The 18877-nt window shown below is 41.0% G+C and overlaps 4 protein-coding genes across 7 annotated transcripts in view; 3 read left to right on the forward strand and 1 right to left on the reverse strand.

The window, feature by feature from the left end:
* Positions 1-1170, forward strand: part of hectd1 (HECT domain containing 1) — a 32982-nt gene extending 31812 nt beyond the window's left edge. For all 3 annotated transcript variants that reach the window (XM_080784695.1, XM_080784697.1, XM_080784696.1), the window contains exon 44: positions 216-1170. In XM_080784695.1, coding sequence (XP_080640821.1) covers positions 216-353 — 138 coding nt within the window. In that variant the 3' untranslated portion in view covers positions 354-1170. The remainder of the gene's footprint in view (positions 1-215) is intronic.
* An 896-nt stretch (positions 1171-2066) lies between these two features.
* Positions 2067-4378, reverse strand: ap4s1 (adaptor related protein complex 4 subunit sigma 1). 2 transcript variants are annotated; one of them, XM_080783605.1, is made up of 6 exons: positions 4262-4378; positions 3571-3716; positions 3271-3357; positions 2672-2740; positions 2472-2483; positions 2067-2361 (listed from the first exon to the last, which is right to left on the reverse strand). In XM_080783605.1, the coding sequence occupies exons 2-6, from the start codon at positions 3706-3708 to the stop codon at positions 2233-2235; spliced, it is 435 nt and encodes a 144-aa protein (XP_080639731.1). In that variant the 5' UTR covers positions 3709-3716; positions 4262-4378; the 3' UTR covers positions 2067-2232. The 2 variants fall into 2 exon arrangements, with proteins under 2 accessions (XP_080639731.1, XP_080639732.1); XM_080783606.1 differs by lacking the exon at positions 2472-2483.
* A 256-nt stretch (positions 4379-4634) lies between these two features.
* hikeshi (heat shock protein nuclear import factor hikeshi) lies at positions 4635-6267 on the forward strand. The gene is made up of 2 exons (XM_080783185.1): positions 4635-5146; positions 5858-6267. Exons 1-2 carry the CDS (start codon positions 4814-4816, stop codon positions 6119-6121), a joined length of 597 nt encoding a protein of 198 aa, XP_080639311.1. The 5' UTR covers positions 4635-4813; the 3' UTR covers positions 6122-6267.
* Positions 6268-7773: 1506 nt separating this feature from the next.
* On the forward strand, positions 7774-13900 carry slc3a2b (solute carrier family 3 member 2b; the record flags this gene model as incomplete). The annotated part of the gene is made up of 8 exons (XM_080784227.1): positions 7774-8123; positions 9281-9471; positions 10316-10489; positions 10794-10888; positions 11764-11906; positions 12405-12714; positions 13213-13278; positions 13362-13900. The coding sequence occupies 8 exons, from the start codon at positions 7774-7776 to the stop codon at positions 13710-13712; spliced, it is 1680 nt and encodes a 559-aa protein (XP_080640353.1). The 3' UTR covers positions 13713-13900.
* Positions 13901-18877: the final 4977 nt, after the last annotated feature.

The raw sequence follows: 18877 nt of genomic DNA on the forward strand, positions 1-18877 counted from the left end.
GTTGACAGTTGACACTATCGTCATCAACCTTGGAATAAACAGTACCTCACTACTATGTATTTTAGCGGTGGCATTCTAGCACAGACACATTCTAGCACAGGCGCCGGGGAGAACAGGAAAATGTACAATGAACCTACAGTGCTATGCCAGAAAGAGTTCCACTTCAATAATATAACGTTTAATAAATCTTTTCTCTCTTCCGTCTGTTCTTTCAGGTTGATGCAACAGACTCTAGTTATCCATCAGTCAATACTTGTGTTCATTACCTGAAGCTTCCGGAATATTCTTCAGAGGACATCATGAGAGAGCGCCTCCTCGCGGCCACCATGGAGAAAGGCTTCCACCTCAACTGAGCGTGCTCCGTCCACTCCCTGCTTTCCCATCACGTGGCTCATAGCCAAGCCGGCCAATCAGATGGCCAGTTGAGCAGCTGCTGATTGGACGAAAAGGACGCAGAAGCCTAATTTTTCTAAAAAATACAAAAACAAAAGCTGCCCCACCCGCCCCCCCAACCTGTCATTTTCCTCCTCTTCATTCTGCTTCTAACGCTCTCACTCTGTTTTTTCTTTTTTTTTTTTCCTTTTTGCGTTTTTCTTTGAGTATTTAACGTTTTGGATGTTTGGAGTTTTTCACTTTAATCTGATCTACAATCAGGCACACTTTTTATTTTCTACTTTCAGTTTTGCTTCCCTTCCCTATTTTATTCTGTGTGAAAGTTTTCCTGCCAGAGGGATCAGTGTGTTGCCGTAGAAATGCTGGTTTAAAAGATTTAAACTGCTTTCCTTCTCTTTTCTTTGTAAAGTAGAAACATTTATTTAACTCGAGTTCAAACATATTTTCAAAATGTGAACGCTCCAAAAAAAGAAAAACCTACAAAAAATATAATAATAAAAAAAAATCATTCAAATATTTGCTGTGTACAACTCATCTTGTTACAGTGGTGACGGGAATAAACAAGTGTTCCGCACAGACGCGATGTTTCATCATCCAGGACAGGTCTGTGTAGAAATGGGTCAAGTTAAAGCTGCACTACGTAACTTTCCTCTTCTACCCCCGATTTGAACTCTGTTTCCTACGCAAGTGCTGACATGAGCCTGCCTGCTTCTGAATCTTGACTGATCTTGTGTGAGACATGACCTTTGACACGATCTAAATGTCTCAATAGAAGAGCAGGGAGACAAAATTCAACCAACTACTGTGCCATACAGATTGAAAAAAGAATTACATTTTATTCGTAAAAACAAAAAACTCATAGTAATTGGATCACTGATTCAGTAATTTCAAGGAAGTTTGCAGGATTGGCCCAAACTGAACAAACTGCCTCAAATCATGAACGCAGTGTGCAATTTACGTGAAACCTTTCACGCACTTTCCTACTAGGCTGAGGAATATATCCCACCATTTTCACATAGGCCTGTTATAGCGCAACAGGTGGATTTTTGGAATAAAATGCCTCAAATCGTCCAATTGCCATCAAAGGCGTATGAACAAATGGCCCTTTTGGCCTATTATAGCTTCACCAGGAGGCCACAACCTGACCTTGTCTGGTGGAGACCTGTGCCCTAAGGGGCACTTTTTCTAGTTCTCTGGGACAGTCCAGTCTGTTACGCTGTAAAATCCCTGTGTACTTGGGCTATACTAATATGGAACCAAATGGACCCATAAGAGTTACAGATCCATAAGGGTCCATTTGTTTCCTAACTATCATTTTTCAAGGTGGGGACCACCTGGAACTCCCTCAAAGGCCCATGGGAATCCCGCATTGAGAACCAGAGATCTAAATGTAATGAGAGGACGCTATGGCAACAGTACACTGGAAGAGGCATACGTTAGTCCGACATACCAATAGTTGGACATATGTGGCCGGTTAAGACTCACCCATGGCTTCCGCGTGTGGGTATGGGTAGTTAATGTCCGATTATTGGGACGTCGGACTAACGCTAAGCACCCAGTACACCGTCACTAGTACCTTGACTCTAGGGTTTAGAATAAAATTTCAATGTATTATAAAGTACAGGACATAAAATGTGTTCAAAGTTCAACAGGAGTTAAGAACTAGATCTGTATGATGTTTTAAACTGCTTTTATTGAAAAATTAAACATATACATAGTTAAATATACATAAGTCATATAAAAATGTCTTAAGGCTAAATGATCCAAGAAGAAACGAATCCTGAATCAGATTTAAATTATTTCATGTTGAATTATATATTTAGATGATGTTCACATATCTCAGCCGTCAACCATCTTGTCAAGGGCGAGGAGTGGAGCCAGAATACGACTCCTGTTTGTCTCAACAACATGGCCACCAACAATGATCTCATCCAGAATCACATGGACTCTATCCAAGTTAAACATGATCTGATAAGACAGTCAAGGGGATAGATTGATATGTTTGAGTACACACATAAATCATAGATACTGTACATTCATTTATTAAATGGTACTACTGTGTGCTGATTAAAGGATACATCCAGTTCACTCTGGGGAAAACAGAGCAGGTCATTAGTTATTCTTGTGGTTTGGCAACAAAACTAGATCACCATGGTAATCCAGCATCGTCTGGGCTTCACATTAAAACGGATCTTCAATTCTACCAGAAAATGTTATGGTAGAATATGAAGTCATCACAACCTGTGAGCTTTCGCATTCTGACAATTATAGTACTTACCACGCAACTAAAGTATTTGTCCAAAACTTCCACAAAGTTCTGGATGAGTTCATAGATTGACAGCTCATTCTGCAGAGAGAGACAAACATTAGACAATTCTGTGAGTGTGTTTCACTCCCATCACTTTATGTGGCATCCATTGTTGTCACTGTTGCGTTGCGACTCATGAGCTTGTAGAACTTTTGCTCATTTGGATTTTTTTCTATTTGTAGATTTTTCACCTGTTAGGACACTAGTTTAAAAGTGGTTGGAGACAATAAAAAACCCTCAGTGGTGGCATTAGACTAGCATAGGCTAGCGACACAATCAAAGATCTCTAGTTAATGTTAATGTCTGAGGAAATCTATATTCAATATATATAAACCATGCCTACTGCTATGGAAACCAATCATGATGCCATACCGATGTGAAGGGCCGCCCTAAAGTCCCAGCATTGTGGTGCTGTATATTTTTCTTTTTCTCCCACAGAATTATTTCCAACCAGTTTTTAGCCCATTCATTGAATTTAGATGTTATGTTGTTACCAGACTGACATAAACATACAGAGATCTCTAATCTGGTTAGATTATTAGACTGGTGGCATTGAACCTTGAACTGACCTCACTGTGTGTGACCCCAACCACGATGTAGAGAGCTGCATACTGACGATAGACCAGCTTAAAGTCCTGATATTCCACAAACGAACACTGAGAGAGAGAGAGAGGGAGAGATCATCTCACTGACCTATATAAAATCAGAATTGGGGGTGCACATTTTTAATAATTGAATTGATTGAACCTTTATCCAATGGTATATAATCAATGATTTTCCTGAGAACCCAAACTTCCCCCAGGATCAATACGTGTATTTATAGCAATTCATTGTTAACATCCCCACTCGGAATGGACAGACAGACAGACCTCATCTTTCTTGCGTGACAAACATGCTCTGACAACGTCGGTCTCCAGGGGAACTCTCCGGCTGTGTTCCAGCGGTTCGTAGTATCGACTCAGCCTCGTCTGACCTTGTCTGTTCAACATCAGCACAAACTTTATCATGATCACAGCTAGACAGACAGACAGACAGACACACACACACACACACACACACACACACATACAGAGAGAAGTGTTGATGTCAACTTTATTCAGCTTCATTAGCTTCTGCTTACTGTTGGTAGAAGAACACTTTGACCAAACCAACATGACACTGATTATTTACAACACATGATGTTGGTAAAATGGCGACTAATTGTAATTAATGGATAATACAGTCTGCAGTATTAATTACACCAGATCCCTTCAATCAGTAGTATTCATTCAGACAGTAGGCCTAACTATACTGTAGATACATGCATTCATTCAGACAGTACATTCGGATATATAGCTAAGCTTAGACAGCATCCATTCACAGTAGACTAGACAAGTTAGACAAAATGTAGAGAAATGTATTAACAAAACCATTGCAGTAGGGGTGTGTGTGTGTGTGTGTGTGTGTGTGTGTGTGTGTTCTGCCCGTGTAGCATTGACTATTCAACGCCATGGCAAACCAAACAGACGTTGTCAGACCCAGACCTGTGTTACATAAGCACAAATATTAACTTCTACTCACCACTCAGTCTAATGAGCTTTATGATAATAATAAATACAAATAAATGGATGTTTTATCTGATCAACATTCTAGAAGCTACCATAACAGACCGGAGAGGCGGCGTCACATTAAGAGCTGTACTCTGATTGGCTACGCTCCGAGTAAACAGCCTGACGTCGCAAGGATAACAAGTCAATAGTTGAGCAGAAGGTTATTTTTTTCTGTTTAATAAATCATTATTATAAATGTATAAAGTAATACAAAAACGTGAAGTGTTGCCCTATAAAGATGTCAAACCTGTTTAACGTGGGCTGAATTAAAACATATAGGCTAAAAAACTGGTAAATGTATAAACAGTCAAACTAATCAATTATCGAGCTATGGATCGATTAACTGTCATGGTAGACTGCTGAACAGAACAAGTGTGTTTGTAACCTTTGAGTATAAATTTGTAACGAACAGAAGAAGAGGATTATTATTATCATCATAATTGGTTTTGTATTAGTGTTGCTTCTGCTGTTACTGTTGTCATTGTCGTTACTATTGTAGCTCGTACAGCTGCTTTCATTGGGGATGTTCGGCTGTCTGGTCGCGGGTCGGCTGGTCCAGACGGACCCGGTTCTGGTCTCGGCCGATAAGTTCTTGTTCAACCTGACGGACTACGAGCAGGTGAACCACGTGGTGGTGTTCATGCTCGGCACGGTGCCGTTCCCCGCTGGGATGGGCGGCGCCGTTTACTTCTCCTTCCCGGACCCAGGTTCGGGCGGCGCGGTGTGGCAACTGCTCGGCTTCATCACCAACGACAAACCCAGCGCCATCTTCAAGATATCCGGCCTGAAGGCCGGGGAGGGCGGGGCACATCCTTTCGGGACCATGTGCGGTGCCGCCGGACCGTCCGTAGCTCAGGTCGGCAGTGGTGGGGAGGCAGGGGATGGGGTTTGATTGATTGATTGAAGTATTTATTAACAGTTTGCAGAATTACAGTAGCCTACATGTCAAGCACAACTCAATACAAAAACTGTTAACGGTGAGTGGACGACCCAATAAAGCACTACACTTGTTTACAAGAGGGTCCACCTGTTCAATTCATCCTAAATAGAAAGAAAGTAGGCCTACTCTACAAATCCTATAAAAAAAAACATAATTGGTATTTGGCACCAACAGTAATTATCATTAATTCGTGCCCATATATTTTATCATGAGCATTAGTGGTGACCAATTATATGAAGATATATATTGAAAATGGGTGAAGTCGTCTTGTAATCTTTGAAATATTTATTTATGTATTTGTTAATTATATTTTGATAGTCTCACTCTGCAAGTAACTAAGTTATCAAGTAGGCCTACCGCCTACTGTGGAGTGAAGTAGGACAGGGCCGATTCATACTCCTATTTTACCACTGTTTCGGCGCTGTAGTGCCAAAATGATTTGTCATAAATTTTCAGTAGCCCCAAAGAGACGACTTTAGGACGGTACCCCCCCCCCCCCCCCCCCCGAACCTAAAATGACATTGTAGGCTCTACAGTGCCGAATTCGGCTCTAAAATAGGAGTATTAATCGGCCCTAAGAGTACTACAGTAAATGTATGTGTAGTTACTCAGTTTCCACCACTGCAGGTGGGTGTGTCTGTAGAGCCTCTGGATCAGCTGGTCCAACAGACGCCGGTGTCCACGGCTGCCGTGTCCAACTTGGACTCCTTCCTGCTGTTCACACAGAAGATGTTGGACAGTCTGTACAACTTTGCCTCGTCCTTCGCTGTGAGCCAGGCTCAGATGACCCCCGAGCCCTCAGAGACCTTCATCCCTTCCAGCTGTGTCCTCCGCTGGTACGAGAACTTCCAGAGACGCCTGGCGCAGAACCCCAACTTCTGGAAGAGCTGAGACAGCAAAGACTAGACACAAGTGTCTTCTATTCTATAGTGCCTACATGTCCATTTGGTCTTTCTTTTTATGTAAAAAAGAAAAGAAAAAAAGTTTACAGTGTTATCAGCGCCAAATAAATCATTATCAGCTAATTTTTTGGTAGAAAAAAAACCTATTCTGTTATAAACTGACAAGAAAACATCTATAGTGTCTGGGACTTTAAATGTAGTCACTGAAATACTTAAAGGAAACATTAACCACTTAAACCCTATACAGTTGTTCACCAACTGTCTGTACTTGGTCTCTCTTCGCTGGACATGCCAATCTACAAGCCCTTCTTCGCAGAACATGGCGATCACAATGCATCGCAAGTTGACACGTGAGCTGTTTTTGCTGAATGCTCACATATTGTCACAGAATGATTGCTTATTATGACATGCCCAGAACAGAGATTAGTATTATCCTTTATTTACCCAGGGTAGTAGCTGAGCACAAGTGCTCATTTTCAGCAACGCGCTGCACATAGAAACACACACACACACACACACACACAGTCTTATACTGTTGGCACTAAGCAGCTCCAAAGTTAATGTAAGTGACTTATCAGGAACAGTCATTACGCTTATCATTCAATGTATAAACAGGGTGGATACTAGGTATAGTATTAAATATGACATCCATATACATTTGATGGATAAAAATAAATAAAACATAATATAGGCATAGTGTGAGCATTGGGGAAAAGCTTGAAATTAAATGTTGATATAAGGGCATGATATTGTTGCATGAGGTGTTGGGTACTAAAATTATCAAGACACCTGTTTTGATTAATGTGTAATAATACATATGAATAACTGAATATCCTAAAAAATATACATACAAATAGAAATGAGCCTATATGTCACATTATAGGCTACTAAATGTGTTATTCTGCTGTTGTTGGGAGGTATATATAGGTGGATCCCTATAGGCCATTGCTTGTGATCTAGACCGAGCTCAAAATCGTTGAAAACCAACCAACCACTCATAATTTGGTATACTTTCAAATAAGAAAATAGCCTACACAACTGTGCCTCTTGCGGAGAGGGTCGCCATCTTTTCTGCAGTCCCCCCTTGATATGACGCCATAGCCATATAGAGCTATGGTCCATGCACTGCGGCAGTGTAATGCTGTTACACAGTAATTGGTGACATGTGATAATGTGATTAAAAGGGGTCGCTGTTTTGCAGCCATATTGCAATACTTGAAGTCACAAAATAGATACAAAAATATAATAATAATAAAAAATAAAAAAGAGGCTACCCAGCCAGATCAAAGAGTCAAAATATAGATGTTCGGAGAAAGGAGGGGACAATTTTCAACGTTTTTACAACATTATTCATCATTGAAAAATATAATAAAAATTCAACGAAATATTATTTTCAACCGCTAGCTTACAATTGATTTGCAGACAGGACAGAGTTGTGACATAGCGACAGCGTCGCTGCAGCGACGCACCAGACAGACCCAACCCAACCCGACCCCATTGATGGAGTAGCTGAATTCTATGGCCATGCTGACTCCGGAGTAACACCCCGTTCCGTTCCATTCAATTAACCAGGCAGACTCAGACAGTCACGGGTGCGTTTGAAGGAATCGTGTCGTTTTACTGAAAGAAGTCGACGACGCCATGAGTAAAGAAGAGACAGAAGTGATGGGTAAGACTAAGGAGGAGACAGAGGTGCACATGCTGGGCAAAGAAGAGGAGACAGAAGTGGACACAATGGGTCCCACTACTGAGGAGACCGAGGTGGACATGATGGGCGGCAAGGAGGAGACAGACGTGGAGGCTGAGCTGACAGAAGCGGAGGAGGAGAAGCAGCCGATAGCCGGAGGAGGAGAGGCCGGGAACGGGGATGCTGCAGCGTTTATTCCGGAGAAAAACGGAACGTTGAACGTGAAAGTACACGAAGATGAGGCTGAGAAGAAATTCACTGGTCTGTCCAAAGAGGAGCTGCTGAGAGTCGCAGGGACTCCTGGGTGAGAGATGATTAATTATTGAATTGATTAAATGAATTGATTGATTGATTATATAGAGCTATACCCTATTGGTTCCATTAGTGATGAAATGTGAAGCCAGCCGTGGTTTCTGTTTATCTCTCTGTTTTACCTCCAGTCCTCCACAAATTACAATCCGTAGATTCCACACTGTCTCATCTATCTTCATATTATAAAGTATGCTATGCTTGTTGCTGAGACATTTGGCCTGTCATTTTAATACAGAATAATAAAATTACATAAAAGTTTCAAAATAGATATTCCTGTGCTGTGTGTGGAATAATGATCAATAACTGCATAACAAAAGCAATGCCCTGGCCTACCTGAACAAATTATTCCCACCCTAGCTGACACCTCCCCAAATGTGACACAGAACATACATAAGGCATGCACTCTCACCCTCTTGTCTCTCAGATAAGATAAATCAAATGTATTCATATAGATCTAATTTGTGTGTAGTCATGTGTGTAGTCTAGTCATGCGTGGTCATGAATGATGTGTGTTCTAAGCCCAGTAGTGTCTGAGCATGAGCAAATAGGCCTTATTTTAGTCATTTATAAATAATCATCAATTTGATTTGAATGTTATTGTTAAATATGAACAAATAAAAAAAGATTCTTGATTGTTCAATAAAAAAATAACTGGTAAAAGAATCCTTAAGAAAACAATCAATGATTAGTATTACAGCACTAATGTATACTGTCCTGCTTGACCTACCCTAGAGCTATTGTCCTGTTGCTCACATTGATTATAGCCTATAATTGTTTTTTGGTTTGCTCAACTCTTTTGTAATGTACAATTCTAATTTGCATTGCTCTGCTGTATATTGCTGCCCTTATCTGAGTTCTGTTTGTCTGTATTTTCTATGCTCTTATTAATATACTTTATAGTTTACAACTTTACACAATAATTATTATAATTGTTTGCTTTCTTTTTTCTTTTTTTCTTTAAATGTTTTTCTTGATTACAAAATATTATTGTCCACATACAGTAGATGGGGATTTGTCTTTGCTCTGAACTGCTTGAGTGTGGTCCTGTTGTCTTACTTACACATGTTGCTTGCTTAATCAGTCTTATATAAACAACAATGTAGGCTAACTGTTTCATACAACTAAAGCCTGTATTTTGTTATGCTTCAGATGGGTGCGGACACGATGGACCCTGTTGGTGTTGTTCTGGTTGGGTTGGCTGGGAATGCTGTTCGGGGCGGTGGTGATAATCCTCCAGGCTCCAGGCTGCAGACCTCTCCCTCAGATGAGCTGGTGGAGCTCTGGACCTCTCTATCAGATCACAAACATCCAAGCCTTCTCTGACACACAGGATCTCAAAGGTTGGTCTTTCAAAGCTACACCAGGGTTGCAGTGGAACTGATTCGTAGCCCCAACCTAGTCAATACAGGCAGCTACACCGGGTTGCGTTTGCAGCAAAGTCATATAAATATCAAGAAATATATTCGGTATAATCATGCGCAACAATAACATTGTAATATATATATATTTTTTTTAATTCTGCCGAGATGATACTGAATGAAATGATGGTAAATAGTTGCTTATACAGTTGAATAAAGAAGCATTTTAACTTGTTCATAGGTTTGGAGTCGTAACGTGGACTGTACATGGCATATGTATAGTGCATTTCTATGTGTGAAGAACAGAGAGACTATATTCAGGACGGGCGTATCCCTGCATGCATGGCATCAGATCTTACATACATTTCATGTTTTCTAAATTCAGAGCCATAGCTCAGTCCTATCTGTGCATGGTTAGCAGACTGACCATGTCGGCATTGAAACCTTTCTGCCAGAACTTTCAAATGGATATGAATCTAGAGTACAATATCTGACTCCAAGTCCAATGAATTCCTGGGTGAGTACACACGCAGTTCTAAAAGTTGACGTGTCGACGTGGTCAGTCTGCGGTCTCTCGCTGCCACTCAACTGACTACTGGCCAATCACAGCGTGTCTTTTTTCGGGACTACGCTTCGCAAGGAATCTCTGGAAAATTGGGCATTTAAATTTTGACATGCGCCCCAGAGCCGGAAGAGGCGTCTACCTTTATATGTCTATATGGTTGGCATCACCAGACCTGAGCGAGTGGGAGGGGGCATGGCACACACCGTTTGCCAGATGGTGTTATGCACACTGACAGTCTGCTGATGCTGTTTCCTGCTGTAGGGGTGGAGAAGATGATTGACAGTTTGGCTAAGCTGAAGGTCAAGGGTCTGGTCTTGGGTCCGATCCACGATGCCCCGGGCGACGACCCTGTCAGTCTGAGGTTTGAGGACATTTCCCCCGAGGTTGGAACTTTGGAACAATTTAAAAGTGTCCTGACTGCAGCTCACAGGAAAGGTACGATTATTTATAAAGTCTATAGCATTACATTTCAGGTGCGGTGACCTGACTGCAGACCACTGAATAGGTATTTCCACCATGCCATTTAGTTATAATAATCAGAAATACTGTATGACAGCAGCAGGGTCCGTTCACAAAAACATTAAAAGTGACACGACACTATGCCCAGCAAATGTAATCATCAACAATCTTCAAATGGATAACCATCCAAGGAAGGCCTTGGATGATTACATAATATATAAAAACTGAAATATATTCCTTGTTTTCTTTATGAATAATCTCTCTTTTCTTACTATTATAGGCATTTCTGTGGTCCTGGATCTGACTCCCAACTACCAGGGAACAGGGCCATGGTACTCTAACAGCAGTGTGACCACTGTGGCTGAGAAAATGAAGGTGAGGAAGCGGAGGCTCAGTGCTGTGTTTAATGTCAAATCTGCAATGCATTAAGACAATTTTGAGTTGACTCCCAAAGGGTAGCAAATTAGTAATTTAATTGTTTTCAAGTAGAGTCTAATAACAACGTGGCCTCCCTGTTTAGTTATCAATAGTAAGTTAGTTAGATTTCGGCATGAGTGATTTGTGTTTACACCAATCAAACAAACTGGACTTTGGGTGAAGTGTACACTGTACAGTACTTGGATCCGGGCCCGGGTCGCTGATGTGAAAGATCATGATATTGAGTGAATCGTTGTGAACAGAGTGACATACTTTCATACACAAAGACAGGCAGCCTCATTAAAATAGTTTTCCAATCAGTCACGGCTCAACTGATCACCACCTAGGCCTACCTACCAGCCACCCAGCAAAACAACAATATTGAATCTACAGATTCTTTAACCATGTAGGGATTCCAGGTGGTCCCCAGCTAATTGATGGAGAGTTGGTAACCAACTGGACACTTATAGATCTTTAACTTTTGAGAGTGTAATATGAAACCAAATGGAGCCTGTACAGGTCCATTTGGTTTCATTTTATGCTCTCAAAAGTTAAATTATGGTTAAATGACTGTTATCTGTTATCTCTCCTATGGTACCAACATACATAATGGAATTGTGGACAAATTATTATCCAACGACAACAAAATATTCAATGTTTTGGGTCTGAGAGGCTAAATCTCATCAAAATGGTGGTCTGTGGCTAAAACTTCAAATAAATAATGGACTTTTATATGAAAATGGTAAAAAACCACTGTCCTAGACCAGTGGTTCTCAACCTTTTCTGCATTAGGACGATCCTAGCATGCTAACAATAGTGTTTTCTCTCATCAGTCTGCTCTGGTGTTCTGGCTGAACCAGGGTGTGGACGGTGTGCAGTTGTTGGGAGTTGAACATGTGGCCAGTGTTGTTCCGTCCCTCTGGGCAGATATTCGAGCCATCATACAGAACGCTACAGAAGAGAATTCCACCAAGAGGTGATTCCATTACTAAGCCTTTATCACAAGATCTACTGTGGAACAAAACGACAGTATTCATTAATGTTTTCAGCAGCGCAATTTAAGGGTTTGACACGCATGCAGTGGGATTGGTACAGCCAAATGGACTAAAGCGAATGGTTCTAATGAAAAGAGACAACCCACAACTGGCTTTATTGCATTTTATATTATGACTTTTGACACCCACACAAGAGTTTCTGATGTTTTTGTATCATAATTTATTTTACTTTTACATGATTGATTGATTGATTGATTGATTGAAAATTGTATTCACAGTTTGTAGAATGGGTACAGTTCAACAAAAGTACAGGTCAATACAAAATCTGCTACGAGGATAAAACCAGAAAAAGCACTACTATACTACTTGTTTACATCAAGGTCCTTCATTTTCAATTAATCAGAATACATGGTTGAAATACACTGTGAGTGTCAGTGTTAAGGTCAGTCGGTTTCATTGTGTACTTCCTGTGTGTTCAGAGTCCTGATTGGAGTAACAGAGAAGACGTCGGCGGAGGACGTGTCCAATCTTCTCTCTTCTACGGGAGTCGACTTGCTTCTGTCGGGGGTGCTGAAGGAAGGCGGTGGCGATGCCACTGCTCAGTCTGTTCAGCACTTGCGCTCGTCCCACAACCAGAACCAGCTGGCCTGGAATGTGGGTGACCGGACCCAGGGCCACCTGGCTTCGCTGGTTGGCCCGTCAATGGTCACGTTCTATCAGCTGCTGCTGCTCACCCTGCCAGGAACGCCCGTCTTCAGCTACGGCGATGAGATTGGATTGGTTGATGTGGTGAGAATACTACTGTTTTGTGAAAACAGAAAAAGTCACTATACAGCGGGCTTTGTTTTAACCACTTGCATTTAAGTTTACTGTCAAATTGATTGTATATTTCATAAATTACTAACAATATATCCACTAAGTGTGAGGCTAGGCCATGTGAGCTTGTAGATATGCTATTTTCAATTGTTTTGCCTCTTCCTTATATTATTGTTTGACCAGTTTTTATAGTATAGTTTGTTGATTACTTTTGATGCAGTAATGGTCTTATTTATGGTCTTTATATGGTCTTTATTTCATTTCCTTTTTTATAGGTATTAAAAAAGGTCTTATATGACCTCAACACACACACACACACACACACACACACACACACACACACACACACACACACACACACACACACACACACACACACACACACACACACACACACACACACACACACACACACAGGTTCAGAACCACTGCCTTAGGTAACTGTTAATCATACCTATTTCTCTTTTTTAGGACACAATGTTTCCCAAGATGCTTTGGGATACTGTGGACCCGATGCAGCTAAATGGAACGCTAAAGGTAAATACACTACCACAGATGACTTCACAGCTTTGTTGTTGCACTATGCAAATAAAACTGCCTTGCCTTCCCTTCATTTGCAGGAGGAGACAGACCAGAGGTTTAACTGTCGCAGCTTCTTCAGCGCGTTGAGTGCGTTGCGAGACAAGGAACTTTCCCTCCTCTATGGAGACTTCGTACCACTCTTCAACTCCTCTTCCTCCATGGCGTACCTGCGGACCTGGGACCAAAGCCCCCGCTACTTGGCAGTGTTTAACTGGGGCGGAGCTGTAGAGATGCTGGAGTTGACTGAACCGGGTCTTCCACCGCAGGCTGTGGTGGTGCTGAGTACTAATGGTAGTTCTCTGACCCCAACCACTTCTGTAGACCTCAAAGCCCTCCAGATAGGCCCAGCACAGGCTGCTCTTCTCAGGTTCCCCTACTCCGCTGCATAGACCGGTGCAGTGGTTCTCAAAGTGAGGTCCAAGGACCCCCAGGGATCTTTTGTGGGAGTCCTTGGCACAAGATATTTTCTTGTGGGTCCACGGTCAAATACATATTTATTTGGGGGTCCTTGGTATGAAAATGTTTGAGAACTGCTGGACTGCAGGTAATGTATACTACTGTGTTGGTAGTGAGTGTTAAATTAGCCTTGGGTAGTGGGTACCCATGCAATGTTTTTTGTTTTGTCAGATTGATATGAAGTAGATTTATAGAACGTATTATGTGAAACAGTTGTATAGCTGCATTTCTCGTTTGTCATCAGACAATGGTATGCATGCTTAGATATTAGGTAATGTGCAATGTTTCTTCTTCTCTATCAACTTATTGCTGTCTGTCATTATGCTGGTCTTCACTAAGTTTGAGCTGGGGTCTTTCTCCAATATCTCAGCTCACCCAGAAAAACAAAAACGTCTTTTGGAGCCATATTTCATTTTGCATTCAAAATTCTCACCGAATCCCTTTGTGAATGATGTCGCCATCTAGGCCCGCCATTAGGAATTATGAACGGGTGGGAGAAATAATGAAGACATGTGATAATACGGCTCTATTACCGTCAGCTATTTAAAACCAACACTAACATTGAATGCAGGTTATAATAACGTTACCGATGACACACAACACAACGATGGCCAAGAAACAGATTCTAGAAGGAATGAGGAACATGCAGTGTATACTGTAGCTCATAGGCACGTGCTGCACACTAGTTGAAAGTCACGGGCAGACGCCGACATGCACCTCCCACTCACTGAAAACATGTTTTCATGCTTTCATCCTCTGTAATTCTAGAGACCTGCCTTAAATTATCTATGTAGTTTTGGGCTAACCTCAGGTGATATATGGTGCTCAATTGCCGGGACTTAATTGACCGCATCTAAGTTTGGCTATTAAACCTTTGAACAATGACCTTCTGCCCGGTCAACTGGCATTAACGTGTAAATAGCCGTTCACCAACAGAGCACATATACCTGTAGTATTTTTGGACAACAATGAAGGAACATGAGTTACACACAACAGGTTGATCAGTTTTAGATATGCAAATGGATTGGAAATTGTTGGGGTGGGGTTTCAAACCATTAAAGTTTTTAATGCTAATGGTACATTTATGTATCCTGTGAGATACATAGAAGTAAGTAAAGTAAATTGTAAGTAAATTGTTATACTTGATCCCATTATGGGTCAATCTCCCCGGATTGGGAGGGGGAACAACTGTAGTACCCTTTATACCCCCTCTCGGTGGGCCTTCCCTCTAGTCTAACTGTATTACCAATGTTGCCATCCCTTCATTCAAGTGTTATTTGTTATTTGCACACAGTATTCATTTGGTTTCAATCAATTAAAAATACTGAACCAGGTCTTAATGCTTTATTTATTTATATATATATAGGATTGTAATTGTGTTTTTATGTAGGGGCTACTACAAGCATTTGGATGTGCACTACCATCCAGGGGCGCAATAAGCTAGGGGACGGAGGGGACGAATCCCCTGCCAGCGTCACATTGGTCCCCCCCAAATGAGTTTGGGGGTCCCCCTCTGGCTTGGGGGTCCCCCCCTTTATCCCCCCTGGCTCCAAAGTTATCTTAGGAGTAATACTTGTGAAATCCTGCGTTCATAAACGCGATATATTTTGAAGGGTATATTTGATCCACCCCTGTCTAGATCCCAAAATGGTTTGGCCCATCTACCTTCGGGAAGTTGTTACACCGCCATCAGTGACCCAATGTGCTTTGCACTCTGTGGTGATTGCGTAATGATTCTAATAATACAGGAACAGTATTCAATAGGTCAGCACTTTTGGTGTCACGCACAACTTTTGGTAACGCGTATTGACTAGATCGATAGGAGATGAATGAATATACTTTATCCTCTACTCTAGTACAGTGGTTCCCAAACCTTTTCGTGTCAAGGACCCCCAAATGGACACGTATTAGCCCGCGGACGGCCGGACCCCACTTTGGGATTTATATTATTATATTAGCCACTAATGAAAGCACAACTGTCAACACCAGGTATGGTGCAACTACATATTTAAAACATGCGAACCCTCTCCTCTCCTGAAAACTGCCCAGGTGTTTTATATAGCCCACATTTTATATAGAATATGCTAACTTACATGAGGTCAGTGAGTTTTGACCTGTTTTAGGCGTTGCTGATAATGTGGTTAAACTTTTACGTTTTGGGAGGAGGAATCACAGCCAGGTAATTCATAATAATAATAACTGTGCCAAAGCAGTTTTGTATGTGCATTGAGTCACTGGAACAACCTCTCTGTAATCCGACCCTAACCATAACCCCACGTTTTGGTGGTTAGACCCCCCCATCCCCCCCTCCCCTAGGGTGGTGGGGGGGACGGGGGGGACGGATTTTTCGGCGGCGCCGCTCTATATCCCCCCCTAGCGTTCGGTCAGTGTTGCGCCTCTGCTACCATCGACCAAAAGGAACTGGACATTGATGTGCAAAACGGGGTAGGGTCTACGAGAGTGATAACTAACCCCATTCCTAAACTTAACCCCGGTAAAACTATGCCTAACCCTAAACGAATTTCTAACCATATCCTCAGTAAAACAAAAGAAAGAATAAAACGAGGGTGAGATGGATTATGGGCGACAGTACCTGTTACCCACTGATCTGGTAGTCATGCCATGTGCAATATGAAAATATGATTTTATGTATTCCATTGTCACCAGCATCACCACTACTAGTTAATCTGTGAAAATGAAAAAAAAATCCGCAATTTCCGCAATTTCCATTTCCGCAATTTCCGCAATTACCATTTCCGGAATTTCCGCAATTTCCGCAATTCCGCAATTTGACAAAAACGATGGGTTATAGCCCATGTTTTTTGAAATTTTGAAAAAAAAAGTTATCCTCGTTTCTCATCATTTTGGACCATTGGCTATAGCCCATATCGTACGGCATACTATAGCGCGCCGTTTTTCATCATTTTTGAGGATTTGAAAAAAATGACGAAATGACAAAAACGATGGGTTATAGCCCATGTTTTTTGAAATTTTGGAAAAAAAAGTTAGCCTCGTTTCTCATCATTTTGGACCGTGGGCTATAGCCCATATCGTACGGCATACTATAGCGCGCAGTTTTTCACCATTTTTGAAGATTTAAAAAAAATGATGAAATGACAAAAACGATGGGTTATAGCCCATGTTTTTTGAAATTTTGGAAAAAAAAGTTAGCCTCGTTTCTCATCATTTTGGACCGTGGGCTATAGCCCATATCGTACGGCATACTATAGCGCGCAGTTTTTCATCATTTTTGAGGATTTGGAAAAAATGACGAAATGACAAAAACGATGGGTTATAGCCCATGTTTTTTGAAATTTTGAAAAAAAAAGTTAGCCTCGTTTCTCATCATTTTGGACCGTGGGCTATAGCCCATATCGTACGGCATACTATAGCGCGCAGTTTTTCATCATTTTTGAGGGTTTGAAAAAAATGACGAAATGACAAAAACGATGGGTTATAGCCCATGTTTTTTGAAATTTTGGAAAAAAAAGTTAGCCTCGTTTCTCATCATTTTGGACCGTGGGCTATAGCCCATATCGTACGGCATACTATAGCGCGCCGTTTTTCATCATTTTTGAGGATTTGGAAAAAATGACGAAATGACAAAAACGATGGGTTATAGCCCATGTTTTTTGAAATTTTGGAAAAAAAAGTTAGCCTCGTTTCTCATCATTTTGGACCGTGGGCTATAGCCCATATCGTACGGCATACTATAGCGCGCCGTTTTTCATAATTTTTGAGGATTTGAAAAAAATGACGAAATGACAAAAACGATGGGTTATAGCCCATGTTTTTTGAAATTTTGGAAAAAAAAGTTAGCCTCGTTTCTCATCATTTTGGACCGTGGGCTATAGCCCATATCGTACGGCATACTATAGCGCGCAGTTTTTCATCATTTTTGAGGGTTTGAAAAAAATGACGAAATGACAAAAACGATGGGTTATAGCCCATGTTTTTTGAAATTTTGAAAAAAAAAGTTAGCCTCGTTTCTCATAATTTTGGACCGTGGGCTATAGCCCATATCGTACGGCATACTATAGCGCGCAGTTTTTCATCATTTTTGAGGAATTGAAAAAAATGACGAAATGACAAAAACGATGAATTATAGCCCATGTTTTTTGAAATTTTGGAAAAAAAAGTTAGCCTCGTTTCTCATCATTTTGGACCGTGGGCTATAGCCCATATCGTACGGCATACTATAGCGCGCAGTTTTTCATCATTTTTGAGGGTTTGAAAAAAATGACGAAATGACAAAAACGATGGGTTATAGCCCATGTTTTTTGAAATTTTGGGAAAAAAAGTTAGCCTCGTTTCTCATCATTTTGGACCGTGGGCTATAGCCCATATCGTACGGCATACTATAGCGCGCCGTTTTTCATCATTTTTGAGGATTTGGAAAAAATGACGAAATGACAAAAACGATGGGTTATAGCCCATGTTTTTTGAAATTTTGGAAAAAAAAGTTAGCCTCGTTTCTCATCATTTTGGACCGTGGGCTATAGCCCATATCGTACGGCATACTATAGCGCGCCGTTTTTCATCATTTTTGAGGATTTGAAAAAAATGACGAAATGACAAAAACGATGGGTTATAGCCCATGTTTTTTGAAATTTTGAAAAAAAAAGTTAGCCTCGTTTCTCATTATTTTGGACCGTGGGCTATAGCCCATATCGTACGGCATACTATAGCGCGCAGTTTTTCATCATTTTTGAGGATTTGGAAAAAATGACGAAATGACAAAAACGATGGGTTATAGCCCATGTTTTTTGAAATTTAGAAAAAAAAAGTTAGCCTCGTTTCTCATCATTTTGGACCGTGGGCTATAGCCCATATCGTACGGCATACTATAGCGCGCCGTTTTTCATCATTTTTGAGGATTTGAAAAAAATGACGAAATGACAAAAACGATGGGTTATAGCCCATGTTTTTTGAAATTTTGAAAAAATAAGTTAGCCTCGTTTCTCATCATTTTGGACCGTGGGCTATAGCCCATATCGTACGGCATACTATAGCGCGCAGTTTTTCATCATTTTTGAGGATTTGAAAAAAATGACGAAATGACAAAAACGATGGGTTATAGCCCATGTTTTTTGAAATT

Source organism: Protomyctophum bolini, assembly GCF_963924005.1.
Source record: "Protomyctophum bolini genome assembly, chromosome: 15".
In the NCBI taxonomy this organism is placed as follows: domain Eukaryota; kingdom Metazoa; phylum Chordata; class Actinopteri; order Myctophiformes; family Myctophidae; genus Protomyctophum; species Protomyctophum bolini.